The sequence below is a fragment of the Lissotriton vulgaris genome, chromosome 4_1, assembly GCF_964263255.1.
Source record: "Lissotriton vulgaris chromosome 4_1, aLisVul1.2, whole genome shotgun sequence".
NCBI lineage: Eukaryota > Metazoa > Chordata > Amphibia > Caudata > Salamandridae > Lissotriton > Lissotriton vulgaris.
Genome location: NC_141691.1, coordinates 1389306824 through 1389326210, shown reverse-complemented (window position 1 = coordinate 1389326210; position 19387 = coordinate 1389306824). Strand labels below are relative to the sequence as shown.

At 40.7% G+C, this 19387-nt stretch overlaps 1 protein-coding gene across 2 annotated transcripts in view; it reads right to left on the bottom strand.

Annotated features, from left to right (window-relative positions):
• Nucleotides 1–15634: 15634 nt before the first annotated feature.
• MIB1 (MIB E3 ubiquitin protein ligase 1) overlaps nucleotides 15635–19387 on the bottom strand; it is a 346522-nt gene continuing 342769 nt past the window's right edge. For both annotated transcript variants that reach the window (XM_086965634.1, XM_086965633.1), the window contains exon 21: nucleotides 15635–16476. In XM_086965634.1, coding sequence (XP_086821760.1) covers nucleotides 16336–16476 — 141 coding nt within the window. In that variant the 3' untranslated portion in view covers nucleotides 15635–16335. The remainder of the gene's footprint in view (nucleotides 16477–19387) is intronic.

Here is a 19387-nt window from a genome sequence, read left to right as displayed (position 1 = left end):
ACACACTGTGCATAGATTGTATAGCAGTACCCACCCTTAGCGGCACCACCCCTATCCGTTGCAGTAGTTTGAAATAGTGTTTTGAGAACAGCCTGGCCCACATTAGCTTGTTGTTTAGTTTGCACATCTACACAATAGTGTTTTGTGAATGTGTGCGGTGTAGACCATGTAGCTGCTTTGCAGATGTCATCTAAGGGAATGTTCCTTAAAAATGCCATTGAAGCCCTCATTTTCCTTGTAGAGTGGGATTTAGGATTAACAGATAACGTACGTTTAGCTTTGTGATAGCAAATTTTTATGCATTTAACAATCCACCTAGCTAACCCAGATTTTGATATATGGTTGCCCTTGTGCAGTGGTGAGAAAGACACAAAAAGTTGTTTGGTCTTACGAAAGGGTTGTGTTCTCTCAATGTAGTATAACAATGCTCTTTTGACATCTAGGGTATGAAGAGCTCTTTCTACTACTGTTTGTGGCTGCGAGAAGAACACAGGGAGTTCCACAGATTGATTGAGGTGGAAGGGAGAGATGACTTTGGGAAGGAATTTTGGATTGGTACAGAGAACGACCTTATTGTGATGCATTTGCAAGAAAGGTTCTTGAATGGTTAGTGCTTGTAGTTCACTAACTCTCCATAATGAAGTAATAGCTACTAGGAACGCAACCTTCCATGTCAAAAATTGTAGTTCACCTTTATGTAAAGGTTCGAAGGGAGGTCCCATTAGTCATGTGAGACCAATGTTTAAATTCCACACTGGTGAAGGTGGTACCCTGGGAAGAATTCTCCGCTTGAGGCCTTCCATGAAAGCTTTAATAGCAGGCACTCTGAACAGAGATAGATGCTGTCTGTTCTGTAGATATGCTGCTAAGGCAGCAAGATACAGTCTAGTAGGCATGTAGGCTAAGTAAAATTTTTAAAGATGTAACAAGTATGCTATCATGTGTTGAATAGACACGTGTAGAGGATCAATATTGGTGTTGAGACAATATAAAGCGTTTCCACTTGGCTACATAGCATGCTCTAGTGGTTGGACATCTAGCGTCATTAATGACGTTCACACAGTCAGGAGGAAGGTTAAGATATCCGAATTCTAGGATTTCAGGAGCCAGATCGCAAGGCTGAGCTGACCTGGGTCCAGGTGTCTGATCTCTTTACGGTTCTGGGTTAAAAGGCTTGGAGATAGGTATAGCTTTTGGTGCGGCACGACAGACCGTTGTAGCAGTGTGGTGTACCACGGCTGTCTGGCCCACATTGGAGCAACTAGGATGAGGGTTAGAGAATGCTGCTGTAGTTTGCTTACTACTGGTGGCATGAGTGGTAGTGGCGGAAAAGCGTATGCAAATTTGCCTGACCAGTTCATCCATATTGCATTGCCTTTGGACAGTGGGTGTGAATATCTGGCGGCAAAGCTTGGCCATTTGGTGTTTTCGTGGGTGGCAAAGAGGTCTATCTGAGGTTGTCCCCACATCTGAAAGACTGGTTGAAGAACTTGCGGATGAAGTTCCCACTCGTGGATCTGTTGTGTCTGATGACTTAACAGATCTGTTATGGTATTTGTACTCCTGGAACATGCTGGGCTAAGAGGAATATGTTTTGAGGTATAGCGCACCGCCATATGTTCTGTGCTAGCTGAGAGAGTTGCAGGGAGTGTGTTCCGCCCTGTTTCTGTATGTAATACATGGCTGTCATGTTGTCCATGCAGACTAACACAGCTTTGTTTGATACTTGCTTTTGGAAAGCTTTTGATGCTAGGAATATGGCAAGTAACTACAGATTGATTTGGAGTAACTTTTGTTGTGGTGTCCACTTGCCTTGCATGGTGTGTTGCAGTAGGTGGGCTCACCAGCCGGAGAGCGATGCGTCCGCTGTCAAGACTATCTAAGGAACTGGCTCTAAGAACGGTCGCCCTTTGGAAAGGTTTTTGGTGTTCCATCACTGCAGAGAGCGATGAGTCCGACCGTCCACCAACACTAGGTCTGTTAATTGACCTTGAGCCTGGTTCCATTGGCGTGCTAAGCACTCTTGGAGAGGACACATTTGAAGTCTTGCATGGGGCACTATGAAAATGCAAGAGGCCATCATCCCTATGAGCTGCATGAACACTCGTGCTGGAAGGGAGTGTTGTGGCTGAAACTTTGTGAGAAGAGCTTGCATGCTGGCTATCCTTACCGGAGTAGGATAAGCTAGTGCTGTCGAGGTGTTTATTATGGCACAGAGGTATTGTTGTACTTTGGATGGTTGTAGATGGGACTTAGTGTGGTTTAGTGTGAACCCCAAGTTGTGAAGCAGTTGGATAGTGGCATGAGTTTGTTCTACACACTGGTTATAGGAGCTGGCTTTTATGAGCCAGTCATCTAGGTATGGGAAGACGTGGATGTGCTGTCTTTGTAAATGTGCTGCCACTACTGCTAGGCACTTGGTGAATACTCTTGGTGCTGTTGTGAATCAGAATGGGAGTACTTTGAATTGATAGTGCTGCCCATCTATTACAAATCTGAGATACTTCCTGTGAGCTTTGTGAATGGGAATGTGGAAGTAAAGTCGTTTTGTAACAGAAGAGGAAGGACTTGTTGGGGTGTGACCATGTTAAAATGGTCTGACTGTATGTATATGTTTAGAGGTCTAAGGTCTAGAATAGGCCTTAGAGAGCCGTCCTTCATTGGGATAAGAAAGTAAAGGTAGTAGACTCCCTTGTTTTGTTGGTGCAGAGTAACAGGTTCTATTGCACTTTTTTCCAGTAGTGATATTACTTCTTGCTTTAGCAGTGATAGATGCTCTTGTGACATTGGACGCGGTTTGGGGGGTAGTTCTAGACAGTAACCTGATTGAATATTTGTCGCACCCACCTGACTGATGTGATGTTGGTCAAGGCAAGAAGGAATTGTTGTAGTCTTCCCCCCACAGGAGTGGAATTTTGGGGGGGGGGAAGGGGCGGTGGAGGCAAAGCGGGAATGTTGATTTTGCCTCTGCCTTTGTTGTGGTTACCCCTGTAACTCCCTCTTTGGTAGCCCTTAGTGAATGTGGATTGGCTAGGGGTCTTATAGGAAGTGGAGGGGCTATCGGAGGAGTAGCCTCTTGTGTTGCCTCTATATGATGAGCGACGAAAAGAACTTCTGGGAGCTTGCAATTGCAAGGTTCCCATAGATTAAGCTGTGTCAGTGTCTTTTTTCATTTTCTCTGAAGATACATCGACATTAGGGCCAAATAGGTGTTGCTCATCAAATGGCTGATTGAGGATGGAATTTTGTACTTCAGGTTTGAAACCTGAAATACGTAGCCAGGCATGCCTACGCAAAAGGACACTGGTGTTAATGGCCCTTGAGGCAGTATCTGCGGCATCTAGGGCACAACAAATGGAAGTATTGGTGATATTTTTACCTTCCTGTATGAGATCATTGGTCCTATTTTTATATTTATCTGGTAGATGCTGCATTATGGATTCCAGTTCATCATAATGTGCCCTGTCATATCTTGCCAATAGAGCTTGAGTATTGGCAGTGCTGCCTGTGACGCTGTTAGTTTGCCGGAGGCGTCAAGGAGTTTAGATTCCTTATCTGGTGGTGAGGCATCACCTGATGTTTGTGAATTAGCACGTTTACGTGCGTTAGAAACTACCAAGGAATCTAGCGGTGCTGGGCCTCTAATGTAAACTGGATCTGTAGGGGCAGCTTTGTATTTTTTCTCAATGCGGGGGTTGAGGACTCGAGCCCTGACAGGATCTTTGAATACCTCTGTTGCAGGCTTAATAACCCCCCTTAAGCATTGGCAAAATGGAAGTGGACCTTTGTGTTGTGTCAAAAGTGTCCAATAAGAAATCTTCCTCCACAGTGTCTGTGTGCAAATCGACCCCATGGTATTGGGCAGCCCTATGGACTAGTAGGTTAAAACCTATAGTGTCCTCTGGGGGGGGAGGGGGGGGGGGAGGCGTGGAGGGATATTCATCATCTTGAGGGACGCAAGGCAAATCAGGGGTGGTATAATCATCCCTTGGATTAGGTGACTGAGGGGGGACTATTGGTCCCTACTGGGTCATGTGCACCCGCACCTGTGTCATCAGAGTCTGTATCTACATATTCATCTGGATTAGGGGATGGTGTAGGAGAATGATGTGGTGGAGGAGGTGGAGGAAAAGGAAGAGTATGGGGAGGTGGTGGAGGAGGGACCCTTAATGGAGAGGTTGCAATGTCTCTCTTCTTTGGAGGTGGAGGAGGTGCAGGCGCCTCTACTGGTCTCTTCTTGGAGCTAAGAGTTAGTTGGCCAGTCTTAGGATCCTTTAAAAGAGTCTTGAGTAGGATCTGGTGTAAAAAGCTCTTCTGTGGAGAGTAGATCCTTCGGTGTCGAAGTTCTCGGTTCTGGAGGTTTTTTTGGCACCGACTCGGTAGCTGGTCTAGGGTCTTCGGCTTAGAACTGTGACCTTTTGAAATGAAATGTCCTTAACCGGAACGTAATTTTTCGATTCCGGGGGTTTTTTCGGCTCCGAAGCATGGGAGTCGGGACCTTTAGGCAGTTTTTTACTAGGCTCTGAGTGCGGTTTCGACATCGATGAGCCGGTGCCAGTCTTCGGCGCCGAGTGCTTGGGTGTTGAAGCAGCGGTTGGCGTGGATGAGGAAGATGGCTTTTTTTTCGGTGTCGGTATGGGATCGACACCGGGAATAGGCTGACTCGAGCCGCCTGAAGGCTTAGTAGGCTTCTTTGCCGGGCCCGAAGGCAGGGCGTGGGAAGCAGTCTCTCGGTGTGCGCCCGGGCCCGAAGGTGAGGGTGTGACCGAATCCTTTTTGGAGGGTGTGGAGGAAGGGTCGGGCTGACTGTACTTGCGACCCGTTGAGCTGGGGTGATGTCCTCGACGTCTGAGCCTTCGGCATCAGAGGAGCTAGCGCTTTCTTTGGCCCACTGCTGTTCTGGGACGTTGACGCCCTCTTCAAAGATGCCGTCGGGATCGAAGCTGACGAGCGAGCCATGGTTCTTCGAGCTCGTCGGTCCCGAATCGTCTTCTTGGAGCGGAATGAGGCACAAGCGGAACAATCTCTGGCCTCATGCTCCGGGCTGAGCCAAAGGTTGCACACCTCATGTAGATCGGTGTGGAGAAACTTCGACCCACATTGAAGACACTTTCTGAATGGCGTCCTTTCCATGAACCAGTGAGGAAGGCCCGAAGGCCTTCGTCGGCGACCAGAATCGAAGACTTCGAAGTCGTGAAGAGTCGCGTCGATGGGGACCGCGATCGAAACAATACCGTCGAACTGGGTGAGGATTGCGCGCCTTAGGAAAAACGGTTACAAACCGGAGCGCAGGGAACATGGCGGAATAGAACAAATCGGAGGATGGAGCGGATGCCCATGCGCAATGTGGTCCAAAGGAGGAGTCACCTGTCTCGTGACTTCCAAAGAACTTTTCAGGACAAAAACAGACTGCAAACATCCGGGCCCAACACTAGGTGGCGATCTATGCACAGTGTTTAATCTGCAGCTCATATGCCTCGAACATATTTTCACTTTCATCTGTGGCTACTAAGAAATGTTCAATGCTCCTCCATGTAATCACAAAAGGCAACAAGGGATCAGAAACTGCTACTTGGTGATTAATAGTAGTATTATAGCACCGATGATGACTAAGTAGCGCAGTCAACACCTTATGCGTCAAACAGGAAGAGACTGGAGAAAAAGAGCCGCCAATAGACAAGTAAACTTTGTGAAGAAGGACATTTGACAGAGGGTGTTAAGGAGGCATGGGGCAACATGTGACACAAAGATATCAAACTTCTAGGTAAAAGTTATTCCATGTGCCTTTTGGATTAACATACACCAAGGAATAATATCCCAAATGAGGGCAGAAGGACAATGTAAATTTTTTTAAATCACACTGCTACATAGCCCATTCATTGCGCATACAAACAAGTAATACTGTATAATAAAGCACCTATGATGTAAACAAACATTTTAGCTGGAAGTTGCTAATTCATAAACCACGTTAAAAACACAGATACAAATTCATATCAGGATCAACTCAAGGTTTATTAACAGTACAATTAACTAGTACTTTTTATGGGAAGCTTAGACATTGCAGAGCAATACGTTTGCAACATAGCAATTGGTTTGAGCAACAGAATACAAAACTACTATATTCATTGACACTGTGTTACATAACCAACATATGAATTTAAGCCAGTTATCATGCCAAAGTGCAATAGGTCACAGAAAAGAATAAAACTCTGTTAAAGGTATGAATAAAGCATATACAAAAATGAACAATGCACAAACTATATTTCTACAAGAAATGTTTGATTCTCAAACACAGAAACAGAGCATTGGACCAAGAGAAAGAGTAGAAATAAGACTAGCAAATTTGTTCAGGATTGCACAATCTAGATAAATGCTCGAAAGGCTGTAAAGTGAATCCTTAGGTTTAAGTGCATGATGAAGATCTTGCCTATCAAAGGTATTCTTTATAGAATTACCACCTCACATTTCTAGCCTGATAGTGTACATAATGTTTCCCCAAAACACTACAAATGAGCTAGATACAAAATCCATTAAAAGAAATGAAGATCATACTGTAAATGGAATGATACCATATACGTTTCCAACTTTAAGAGGACAAGTAATGAATTCTTTATAAGTGGGCAGATTAGTTATTCTTGGTTGAGACCTATTAAGGCGTGTTACAAAATAAAATCTATTGAATACATATACTTTTGGCCCTCTCCCGGTCACCATACATAAAGTACATTCTAAGCATCCTCAGAGTAGGGCTAGACTGCAGAGCATGTTACATTAGCGATATCTGCTTCATAAGATCATTTGCAACATCTCAATTTCACCACGAGGCATGAATGACGGATTAATGAAAAACAGCTGGAACATATCAGGGCTTCTGATTTTTATAAGGTAGATGGACTTTTGAGGAAAAAAAAGGGTAATAGGCAAGCATGAGTCTGCAAAATGTTATCACAAGTCAAAACAACAAGAGAATAATCAGGGGTCTACTGAAGAGCTTAGGCACTTTATGAAAAAGTTGCTGTTTAGTCTTGGCAATAGTATACTTCTTATAATGGAACATCGTTTCCACCTCATTGAGAAGAGGTAAAATGCAAATTGTTTTACAACCTTTACTACAGTTGAAGATTAGCAATGAAGGACGGAACAGAAAGAAAATCAGAATTCTAGGAAATGTTTTCTTGCTAAAAGCACTTTTCCTCAACAGAAAATTACCGTTCAATTAAATGGAGTCATCTGATTTTTAAGGATGATAATAAACATTTCAATGTGGCTTGCGAGCACAAGAAAATACTTTAAAATGAAACCATCTATCTCAGTTTCTGATTGCAGCTTTTCAAGTTAGCACTTTTATTGCTAACGTACCTCACAAGACACTCCATAAAACAAAGTTAAATTAAAATATGGAAAATAGTGCTTGATGAAAGTTATCAAAAAGAGTCGCACTTTGTTACAACAGACATTTATCTGTGTACCATGCTTTAAAAATCATAGCATGAAAAGCAACCCACGACCTACCCCAAAATGTGATGTTTTTAAAGACTTCTGAAAAAGAACAAGTGGTTAAGTTATAAAAATGGAGAGTACACAGAGATGCATGCTGTCACTTTGAGCATTAGTGGCTATTTTGAATAAAAAATAACCTTAGTGAAAACCTTTACAACAGTAGAGCTTGAGGATATATTATCATAATCAGAAGTGCATTTATCGTCACGTTAAAATAATAGATCTTCTGTATTAACCAGAGGCACCCACCCAGTGATTTCTAAGATTAAATACCCTCACGCATTGCTGAAATTAAAATAAGAAATGAATGAAGTGTCTGGGCAAAATACAACTTCCTTAACCAAATGAATAAACAGGGATTAGAAGGACGATTAGGAGGCATGTTAACTCCTGAAAAGCAAATTCACAAACTTTCAGCAGCATGCATTTAAGTGCATTTTAATTGCATGTTCAATTGCTTAAAATTACACTTTATGAATTACAGTGCAAAAATAAAATGAAGAATATGGCAGGTATCGGGACTATAATAGTAGACACTCCATTTTCATAATCTATTACTAAGTAGAAGCCATGATATGTTCACAGAGATTTGTATAGCGCTGTACTCTCATTCGTATGGTTTCTCATCTGGTTTCCTGCATCATCACATGCGTCTTGAGGACATGTAGGAGGGGTAAAACTACCTTTAAAAAAAATGTATAGCGTAAGGGCTACATCTGCCCTGAGGGAAACAACATAGGGAAAATAACAGCCAGGAAATCTTAAAAAGCTATCTGAAACCTTACCATTGAGAAAATATCAGCTTGTGCAAGCATCTATGTTATCAAACAAGTTACAAAATGTAAGCACCACAGGTTCTTCTTACCAATTCTGTGGCAAATGAGCTTTACACTACCAATGTAGTTAAATAACCAACACTGACTCAATATAGGATACAATGCAGAATCATGCTTCAGGAAAATGCAAACCACTTTCTCCCATGTATGCTGTGAATAAACATAAATCACTATTTCCACAAAGAATAGAGCCCAAAACTAAATTGCCTTATCTCATAGGCTGAATCCCCATCCAAAATTAACTACAAATTAATAGACACACATGCACACACACACACACACATACACAAACCAATGCTCAGTTATTTTACTTTGCACTTGGGTAACAACAGTTCTATTTACACGCCCTTGTCGCATCAAATTTTCACAATTTTCAGTCTTTAGTAAAGTGAAATACTGCTTAATGTAAAACAGCTTCCTAAATCAAGACAGATTATGCTTCTACTAGAAAAGGCAATGTAAAAATTGTTACATGTTGACGAACATGGAGATCACTTATGCTCAAGTAATTGATGAATTCCTAATATTAAAGGGTCATAAAAATAAGCACTATGAGTCACCTCTTGAAAAAATTGCCAATCTGTACACTGAATTCTTTACAGGGAATGTAGAAAAACTGTAAAGTTGGTCTACATAATATGAATCCTAAAATTAGGAATACCTCCCTAAAATAGACTCCAGAACTTTATAACAACGAAGCATGCTTTTTAAGGAATAGTCACTCCTTTAGTTTACTCCTTTAACCCCTTAATTTTCATATAGAAAAAATAAAGCTCCTCAAATAAATCTACATGTCCTTTTTGCAATCGTATTATAAAAAGATATGACAGTAATTAATTACATTTGTTATACTTTAAGGCCACTACTTTGGTATCATTTGCACAATCAATGCCCCTCAATGCCCCAAATATACTGGTTTTATGTTAACTTTCTGAGGCTTTCACTTTAAAGTACAGAGCATCGTACAGTTTTTTTCTGAAAGTGGACAGCCCCAAAATGGTCTAGTCTTTGAATATAATAAAAACTATGCATACATTAACTGAAACATTTTAATAGTGTCTATAATCTGTTATCATATTATTTTGCTTCCGGATAATATGTGATTTTTTTAAAAAAATTGTTTTCTTTTTGAATAGTACACTTTGCAGTTTACGTTCCGTGAATAACACACTGGTTTAACAGAAATCTCTATATGGAATTACAGCAGAATCTTTACAGTTACAATAGAAACAAATGTACTACTTGGGAACCAGGTGGTGCTTTCAAAGTTTTGCCATTTAAATGCTGTTATACTCTTCCAGAGAGGTCAGACGTAGGTTTAGTAGAAGTGCAGGTATGCCAGATTTCCAGGACAACTCCTGCCTATGTAAAATATGATGCTCTTTCAGCCAAAATAATCAGCTTTTTACAATAATCTTTACAATAATCATTACAACGCTGGGCAATGAGAATATTGTTGACATCAATTCAAATTCACAAACTAGTCAACCAATTTTGCTACTTTAAAACTGTTCTGTGTGGACAATGCTCCAAAATGATCCATCCACTATAAATGTATAATGGCATCTTTGAAGAGCACCCTGCATGCATGCATTTAAAAATTAAACTATAAACACAGTAAGTCTTTGTTCAACACCGCAAATATACAAAAATTCAAGGAAGGAATTCCCAAAAATAATACGTATTTTATAAGAATGAAGAAAACACATTTTAATAAACAGCCCTGGCTACACCTTTGGCATTAAAAAAATTGAGCTTAAGAGTATTACATTTTCCAATGACATTACATAATTTTCCAGCTTGCGATAATAGCCTTATTACATAATAAACATTGGACAGGAAAAAATCCTTGTTTACAATAAATCCAGAACTCAAAGTCAGTCCTAAAACTGAAAAGTCTACTAAGTTAATAAACATGTAAGTCATGCTGAAAAAAGAATAATTACTCACCAATGCAAGCCTAGCTTAATCTAAACCCCATACACCAACAAGTGAAATGAACTGTTTTACAAACATTTCGGGCAATGTGACATGCAGAACATTTCTGTCATGCATCTCTGACCTATTTTCCATCTTCCGTGCCTTGATTTTAAGATCCCAATTATGAAAAGCTGCCTACAACGATTGCCATAGCACAGTTGGAAATTGTAGGTCAAAAAGAGAAATCATAGGCTACTTATCACAAACTGCTGTTAATTACACTTAAGTTCAAATACTTCCAATTGAGCTAACAGAATTCAATTTGGAAGGGCAATCGCACTGCACTGCTTAGCAGAAAAGCAGGAAAGTTCTGAAATGCAGCAAACACTGCCTGAGTAGATCAGTAAAGTTTCAATAAGAAAGTAATTCAGGACACAATCCAAGATGAAATACAGTAGGTGTAAACTGAACACCTTACTTTAGCCAACATGAAGTTCAAAGCAATTCTAAACTGCACACTATTAAATATTACCTTGGCCCACAAGAACATACAAGGCGAGAGCTGTCAATTTTTAAAGATATATATACAATTGGATGAAGGGTTGATAGGTAATCTGATCTATGTGAAAAGAGTGCATATCTGTAAAGAAAGCTTCAAGCTCAGTGACTCCAAAGCTCAATGGGATTACTACTAGAAAGTCTATTCAAGTTGGAATCAACCAAAATAAAGACATTAGGCTGACCGGTGGTGTTGTCATAATGGCTGAAAAAGTATTCACGCTCAATTCAATCCAGCGTGTAGCGCCTAATTTAGAGAAAACATGCAGAGGTTATCCAGAGTGACTGCTAATATGTACATTTTCTTAAATTATTCATCAGGATTAGTCAGAAAACCTAAAAAGCAGCTGCAAAATTGTTAAATGTGGAATCTGTATTATATGGACAAGCAGGTGCAGGGTTGGCAGTCCACTGAGCAACACAATGGTTGCGCCTTACACTCCAAAGGCCAATAACAAACTAAGCCTCTTGCTTATCTAGGTAGGTCTTCTAGGAAAGCCTTTAATACATCACCACCACTGACTGTGCAGCAAAATTAATGTAGATACAAACGAACTCAACAGGTATTCCGAATTTTTGTCAATGCTTTTTGACACTCCATGTTTTCCACACCGTCAATGTCTAAAGTTAGGACAAGAGTGCAACAGAACTTTGGGCAGCAAAGGAGAGATGAAAAAATCCTTGTTTGAAAAAGAGAGTCATTGAGTGCAGGGTATCAAAGCCACTGGATCGTTGAATTAACTGTTCAGATGGGACCCCTGTGGAACAAGGCTAAAAGGGTTTATACAAAAGGATCCCAAAAGTCAGTAGCCCACAGCAGCCACAGATGTAGAAAGGAGAATGCAACAAATAAGACCCCAGGCACCACTGGTCAAAGCAGATGTGCAAATGTTAGTTTTGAAAAATATGGAGTTGGGGGTAGGAGTCATAGGAAAAGGGTGGTCCTTAGTTACGCTTCAGTCAAAGCCTAGAAGATTAAAAGGTTAGTCAGTCAGTGAATTTTTATTGTATGGTTAATTAAAAACCTTTACAAACTTCTAAAAAGAGATAATAGTATGCAGCATACACACTGCTAAAACCATATGATGAAAACAAGCATCACTAAAAACAAGCAGAGAGAATTCAGCTGAACTGTTTTTTAAAAAGTAGGTAAGAAAGCAGTCGGGATTAAAAGATTAGAAAAAATCACTGAGAAAACTTCCCATGTGAAAGATGTGGCTCACAGATCATAAATGTAAGCTAAGGATATCTGTTTTCTAGCCTGTAATGCCAATCTCTAGATCCTGTATAGTTATTTGAAATATCAGTAACTTTAAAAGATAATCTGTACTCTGGAAATATCTGTTCTTCCCAAGGCAAAATACATGAGCTACTTGTTTCTCTGCCTTGTCCTTTGGCCCAGACGTATTTCGTTTTAAGTAACCAGAGGATGAGAATGAACCACTGAAATTTACACAGAAGAAAAAACAAGATGATTGAGGAATATGGGCAAAACCTTGTAAAAGTTTTAAACTGACAATAGGAAGTTTGGTAATCAATCTTTGGAAAAATCATTACCCATGCATCAACACTCCAAGAAGGAAAGAAATTCGCACAAGTAATACCCTTCAAGGAATTAACCATGTATCTAGCTAGAGGGGACAGTCACTTTGAGGTTATCTAAGTCGCTAGTCTTCCTTTTTGGGATAAAAGGAATGTCAAGAAATTATGCAAACGGCAAAGTCCTTCTTAGCTCCACATATTGCTGGCCTTTTTAGAATAAGGTTCAGTCTCTTAAGGTCACCAGTGCTCAATGATGGGTCTTACTGAGGGCCCATTAACTAACAATTACTAGCATTTCAGGCTGTGTACACAGGCTCTGTTAATCACAATTAGTGCTGGAACTGACAAAGTGCAGAACCAATGCTGCACAAATGCGGAATAAACTTGCCTAATTGGCAATTAGAAACCAACTACACAACAACATATCAAGAGGTAAAAAGGTTAGAAAATTCGAAACGGTGTACAAACTAGAAAACGAACATGGTACAGGCTGAGCCTTCACTCCTGATGCAAAAGAATCATCTAAAAAGTGAAATATGTAGGAGCCAAATGGATTGGGGGAGAAAGCAAGCCAGGGTTCCAGAGAAAGGACAACATTTCTGTGTACTTAACACACCTGAAACTACTTTACAATATTTCAAAGGAGGTACAAGACATAGAAAAGAAGGGAGAGGAAGACCGGAACAGGAGAAAAAAGTGGCAAGTATAGTCAGCAGTACATGAAATATTTATAGTTCGCTTTTCAATAAAGATCTAGTAACAGATTTGAATGTCCAACATGCCGCTTCACTTTCAGTAAAAAATACATTTAAAGATACATTTATATACTTCTTAGTTTATCAAAATGTGGAAAAGAATAAATGCTAAACTCTTGTCACAGATACAAACACTAAAGAGATGCAGTGGGTTTATAGTCTACAGTAGTTCTTAAATGTAAGTAATAAATCCCTCTTTGGTGGTCATTATATGTAGAGACAATTATGTCACTTTTTTACAATTGAGCTATAAGATAAAGACACTAATAAACCTGCATATATTAACAGAAGGGAAACATTGCAGTTTTTACATAAAAGGAAATTGGTGATTGTTGGCACAGTTTCCCCAATGAATCGGTTATCATGCCTGAAGAAAGAACAACTGACAAATATTTGAAAAGGGAATTTTCGAAACAGTCGCTATGCTGGATTCTTGTAAAACTGACATTTGAAGTGAACAAACTCAGTGCCTTGAATGGCTACCATAGAAATCAAACAAAAAAGAGAGGGACCCCTTCGCCTCACCAAGGAAGTAGGGTACTCTTCACAAGTTAAAAATAAATGTATCCTTTGGTTCCTTTACACTTGCTTCAACATATATGTATTAGCGTTGCATGTAGAAGCAAGTGTATAGGAACCAAAGGATACATTTATTTTTAACTTACCATGGAAATCAGCCACCACACCGTCATTTAATATATACTTTCTTCTCATTTAGCAGGGTGATGCTTGTCTTGAAAACAAATGGGGAGGAGCCACATGGGACTTCAGTACCATTTCCATTAGCAGAAAAATCCTCATTTGCATACATAATTGATTGGTTGCATTACCTACAATGTATGCTTAGAGAACAAGTGTTTCCAACACCTTCTCATCTGATGGAAACTCTACAGCAAATCTCAACATGCATTAACTTTCAACCCGCAAGACAACTTTGTAATCTTAAGGACAGTAAATATTTCAAAAGTTGAAGTAAATGTCTACTTTGGAGCGGAGCAGATGGAATTATTTACATTACATCATGCTGCACACAAGTGGTGCAGGTTATACTTGCACATACATAAAATAGAATGCACATGTAATTGGAATTTGGGGTTGGTTATACTGTATGTAAATATTTTCTCTGATTGAAAGTTATGACAGGTCAGTGGGCCACCACTCCAATGCTTTAATAAATGAACTTGTGTAAAATTGTTCATTCGATTGTTCAGGCATCAGTTGTTTAGTCAAGGAATCACATCAGATCGTACTTGTCAGGCCCTGTAGTTTAAATGGCAACAATACAAAAACCACATCTGCTGTTGACCTAGAATGGTAAGGTGAAACATGTTATAGTAATATGTCCCCTTTGTCATTTAACTCATCCACTACAGTATATGTCACTGCTGCTGATTAAACATGGACTACGGAGGATTCCCGGCTGACAACAAAGAATAATTCAAGTTATCTAACATTTTCCTCATGCCCTAGACCGGTGTTCCTTTATACAGTGCAATCTGAGCTTTTGAAAGCAGTCTGAGCAGCATGTTCAGGTCTGTGAGCATACCATACTGAAAATCTACATTGCTGTGATGTACCAATTATCATAATACTAATGAAACCATTTTCTTGAGAGCACTGCAGCCCAATCCAAAACATCTGGCTCCTATCTTATACTTAAGGAGAATTCTAATTGTATACTTGATGCAAGCTTAGATCCACCTCTCTAGAGTGATAAAGAATTGGGTTTTACTCAAGGCTATGTATTAGGAGGATGGAAGAATGTGTTTTCAGATGTGGACAGCTCAACAAAGGGGGGGGGGAGGGGCAGAAACGTAATTCTGATTGGGATGAAAAAATAATTTTTCCAAACTGATTCCCAACAATACTCCTTCATAAACATGCAACACCTAGTCACTGCTCTTGGATCAAAAGCCCCTGCAGATTAACCTGAGGGCCAAATGGCTCTAGTCTCGACATGGCAATGAAAATAATAAATGCACCGATCAGTGCTTCGGGATTGGCAGAACAGAGCAAAATGAGGGGTGAAGAGAGAACATAACGGATGGTCATAAGGGGGACAGTTAGATGGCATCCCCACTCCTTTCAGGTTTTAGGAACGCCTTGTTTGAAGATGTTAAATACAAGACAATGTACCAGGTGTTTAGTGGTGGAGGGCGGGGTTATGGCAATACACTGTAAAAAATTATCATGCTTACTGAACTAATGTAGCCAACGAAATGACTGATGGTTTCCGGTTTAGACTCATTGCTTGCTAACCGAAAACTCCCTTGATTTGGTAAATAAAAAATAATGCTTTTTTCTGCTACAATGCCACTTTCATTAAAAATGTTCATGTCTACTGCACTATCTGATGAGCAGTCTGATTGAAGCATTTTATGGAGTGGGTTAATGGAAAATCTGACATTCAGTATAAAGCATTCCCCAATTAACAGTTTTGTGTATTTGAAAAAGGTAATACATTGTCAATAAAAGATCGCTAGAGCTGTGCTTGTAAAAGTAAAATTGTTTGACACGATAAACCATGTTTTTCCACAATTTATTAATAGATGTTTTACAAGAGCAGGGAAATGTGTGAATTCAGGAATTATATTGATGAAACAAAACCGTTGTTGTCTGCCCTTGTACCTTTACTCAACTTCCACCTCCTCAGATTGCACAAATTATGTTAAGTAAAGTAAACAGAAGGAAAATTCTGGGTTTCAAACACTAGTTCATTTACTGGGTCAGAACAGTCATGTTAAATGTGTAGCATTAATTACCAAGCAAACAACTACTGAGGCAACTTCCAAAGAAAGTATAGCTCAGTATTAGGCTTGGGTTAGGGGAAGTCACATGTTCACAGCATTCAACCTGATTTGAAAATATTTCCAGACCACATTATTTTCTTAAAATCATTAATAAAAGCATATATTATACATAGCATGTTATAGTTTTAAGACCGACATGAAAAACAATATTAAAAAAAAGTTGCTATACACAAAATGGTTTTAACAGAGAAAGTGCCTAAATAATTTAAGCGTGGCTCTTTTTAAATCTACAACTAATTACTGTTGTATAAATACTGCCTTTGTAGAGTTCACAACAATGAGTGTTGCATGTGGAGTACATTAGAGATGAAAGCCACTGGAACTTCATAACATGCCTGTAAGGCGTGCTGAGGTTTGAGGATAAAAAAACAAAAAAACGACGAATAGCTTAAGTTTGCAAAATACAAATCGGATCTAATACAAAAGGATTCTTCTTTCAATGCCTTTACGACAGATTGGACATTCACTCATTCTATCGCCACAAAGCTGACATGTCCCATGACCACAGAGGAAGATCATATTCTTCAAACGATCCAAACAAACAGGACACATCGTCTGCAAAAAAAACAAAAAAAAACAAATGTAAGAATTTTAATTAGGTAATGGTCATGCAAGCTTTGGAAAAAAGTGGAATATCTGTAGCACAAACCGGACACAGTTCCAAGCAACACATCTCTTCATAAGCCAACTTTCAATCATTTTGTTGGATAATGGATTTTATGCTTGGGAGACAACACTGAATAGCATCTGTCTGTATCAGACGTCACCAAAGTTTTTTAAGCAACAAGCATCATTTCTGTGTCCATTGAAACAATGAGTGACATCTAAACCACAACGGAACATGTGATTTGGTCAGAGGTGTGTTGGTAAAACGATTGAAACATGAACCAGGTCTCTCATAAGCACAAAATGTATAAACTTAACACCTATAAATGAGCAGCATTTAACTGCATTTTTGGGTGGACACAGAGAAGACACAAACTGTTTATTTCAGGGCCCAGTATAAGACAATGGCTTCAACAAAAATGTCAACAGATTTCAAGAGTATGGTACATCAGGTGTAGGCTCTTCTCAAGAAATTGTTTTGGAAATAATGGCAAATTGTGAATTTTACAAAGCATTAGCTGAGAAAAACTGCTCAAAAGTAGAAGGGTTTAGAATTGTATCTTGGCAACAATCTTGCCAAAATCCAAGTTACAAGCATTGCTGTATTGCAAAACAGCATTTTAACCTTCAATAGAAAAACCATATTGATCTTTATTATTGATGGAGATCTTATTGAGCCAGGAGGGATAGCATTTGTTTTAGCAAACCTCCTTTGCCCCACCTACGCTTCATGACCTCTAGGCTAACCCGACAGTGTTTCCCGTTCCATAGTAGTTGTATGAGCAGTGCGTCCAATTCTTTAAATACCCGATGCGGGAGTTCAAAGAAGGAACCCTGCATTGTGAAGAGACATCTAGGCAGAACCACCATCTTTATATCAAGGCGATCTTCCCCATCAATGAGAGTTTGAGTGTGTTCCAGAAGGCAATACTGCCCCGGAGACCCCCCAAGTATCCTCCCCATATTGTGCTGGTAAAAGGTGGTCTCATCTCCACTTATCCATATCCCAAGATAGCGCAGTGTGTCTGCAACCCATGGAAGTCCCATCTCAGGGAGCTGGACTCTGTCCCACTCGTCCGCTGACCCAATCGCATACAGTTGTGATTTTACTTTATTAATGTAAGGCCCGGAGACTCCAGCGAATTGAGTCAGGGCAGCAAACAGTAACGGCAATGACTGGGTCGGCCGGTGTAGGTATACCAAAGCATAGTCAGCGTACAGCGATACGATATGTTCCATACCACCCACTCGAATGCCCTCCCCCTGGAGTACCCCACGGAGATGACATGCCAATGGCTCCATTGCCAGGGCGAACAGCAGGGGGCAGAGTGGGCACCCCTGTCGTGTCCCCCCTTCTATTGATATTATGTCCGACCCGTACCGTCCCGTGCGAACCCTCGCCACCGGCCAAGCAGAGTAGTTTTACTCAATTTACGAAACCCTGGCCCAACCCCATTTTTAAAAGCACCTGCCATAAATATTCCCAGTGGATCGAGTTGAACGCTTGCTAGATATCTAGGAACACTAAGGCGCTCTGTTGGGCACTTCCCTCCAATGATTGCATAACGTGTGCAAGGCGGCAGATATTCCTTAATGCATTCCTGCCGGGCATAAAACCTGACTGGTCATCATGCACCAGTTGCCAGAGATAAGGGAGGAGCCTACTTGCCAGCACTTGGCTAATAATTTTAAGATCCACGTGCGGCAGATATGAACTGGGGGCCAGGGGATCCTTCCCTGGTTTGGGAATCATCACTATCAATGCTTCGCGCATGAAATCTGGGAGTATCAACCGTGATTTCCAGGAGTTTAGGAAACAAGACCACACCCCATATTTTTTGTAGAGCTCAGCCACTAGGCCATCCATCCCGGGGGACTTAGCGGTCTTCAAATGGGCGATCGCTGACCGTATCTCTTCTCCTCTAAAAGGGGCCCCCAAGGACTCCTGACTCTCAGGGTCTAGGCAGGGCAGCTCCACCTCGGCCAGATAGGCCTCCACAACCTGAAGTGTGGGTGGGGGGGTTGGGGCTCAGAATATATCTTTTGCAGATGGGTCGTGAATGCCCTATTGATCTTGTGTTATGTATAAACCATATGGTCATGTTCATTTTTAATTCTCAAAATCGGCTGAGTCTGAGTCTCCATCCTAATCAGGCGCGCCAGTAGGCACCCGGCCTTGTCCCCCTCCGTATACCATCGGCGTCTACTCGCAGTACTATTAAATTTGCCCAGTGAGTCCCAGATGTCCCCTATCTTCCGTCGTAGTTCCGCCCATTTAGCCGGCCCCTCCCTGTCCATGTGAAGCTCTTTCTCTAGAGCTGCAAATCGCTCCTCCTGGTGGTGCAGATCCCGTTCCAGCACTTTCTTAACCCCCACCTCCGTGGACATACAGACACCCCGTATCACAACCTTCATCGAGTCCCATTCGAACGCCCTAGTGCTGGCCGTGCCCCAATTCACATTAAAATAGACATCTAGCCCTTTCATTATTGCATCTTCATAGTTCTGGTCTGCAAAGGCCTCAATGTTTAATCTCCACAACCGTACCTTGGATCTCGGCCGGCCCAAAGTATATGTTTTTAACAGGGGTGAGTGGTTATGTTATGTTATTTTATATTTTATATAGCGCAAATTACCACTGGTCTCTAAGCGCTTAAATGGTCGGACAGATAGCGGGCCAGATATTGCGTTTCCCCTATCTCATAAGCAGACGCCATCTGAACTGTTTGGAAAGTTAATGGAAAATTCTTTATTCCACACACATTATATGCCAACATTGGTCAAACTTTAGCAGATCACTTAAAATCGAGGGGATTTGGGGTTCTTTCTAAGAAATATAGAGTCAGAGAGGTGCATTTTG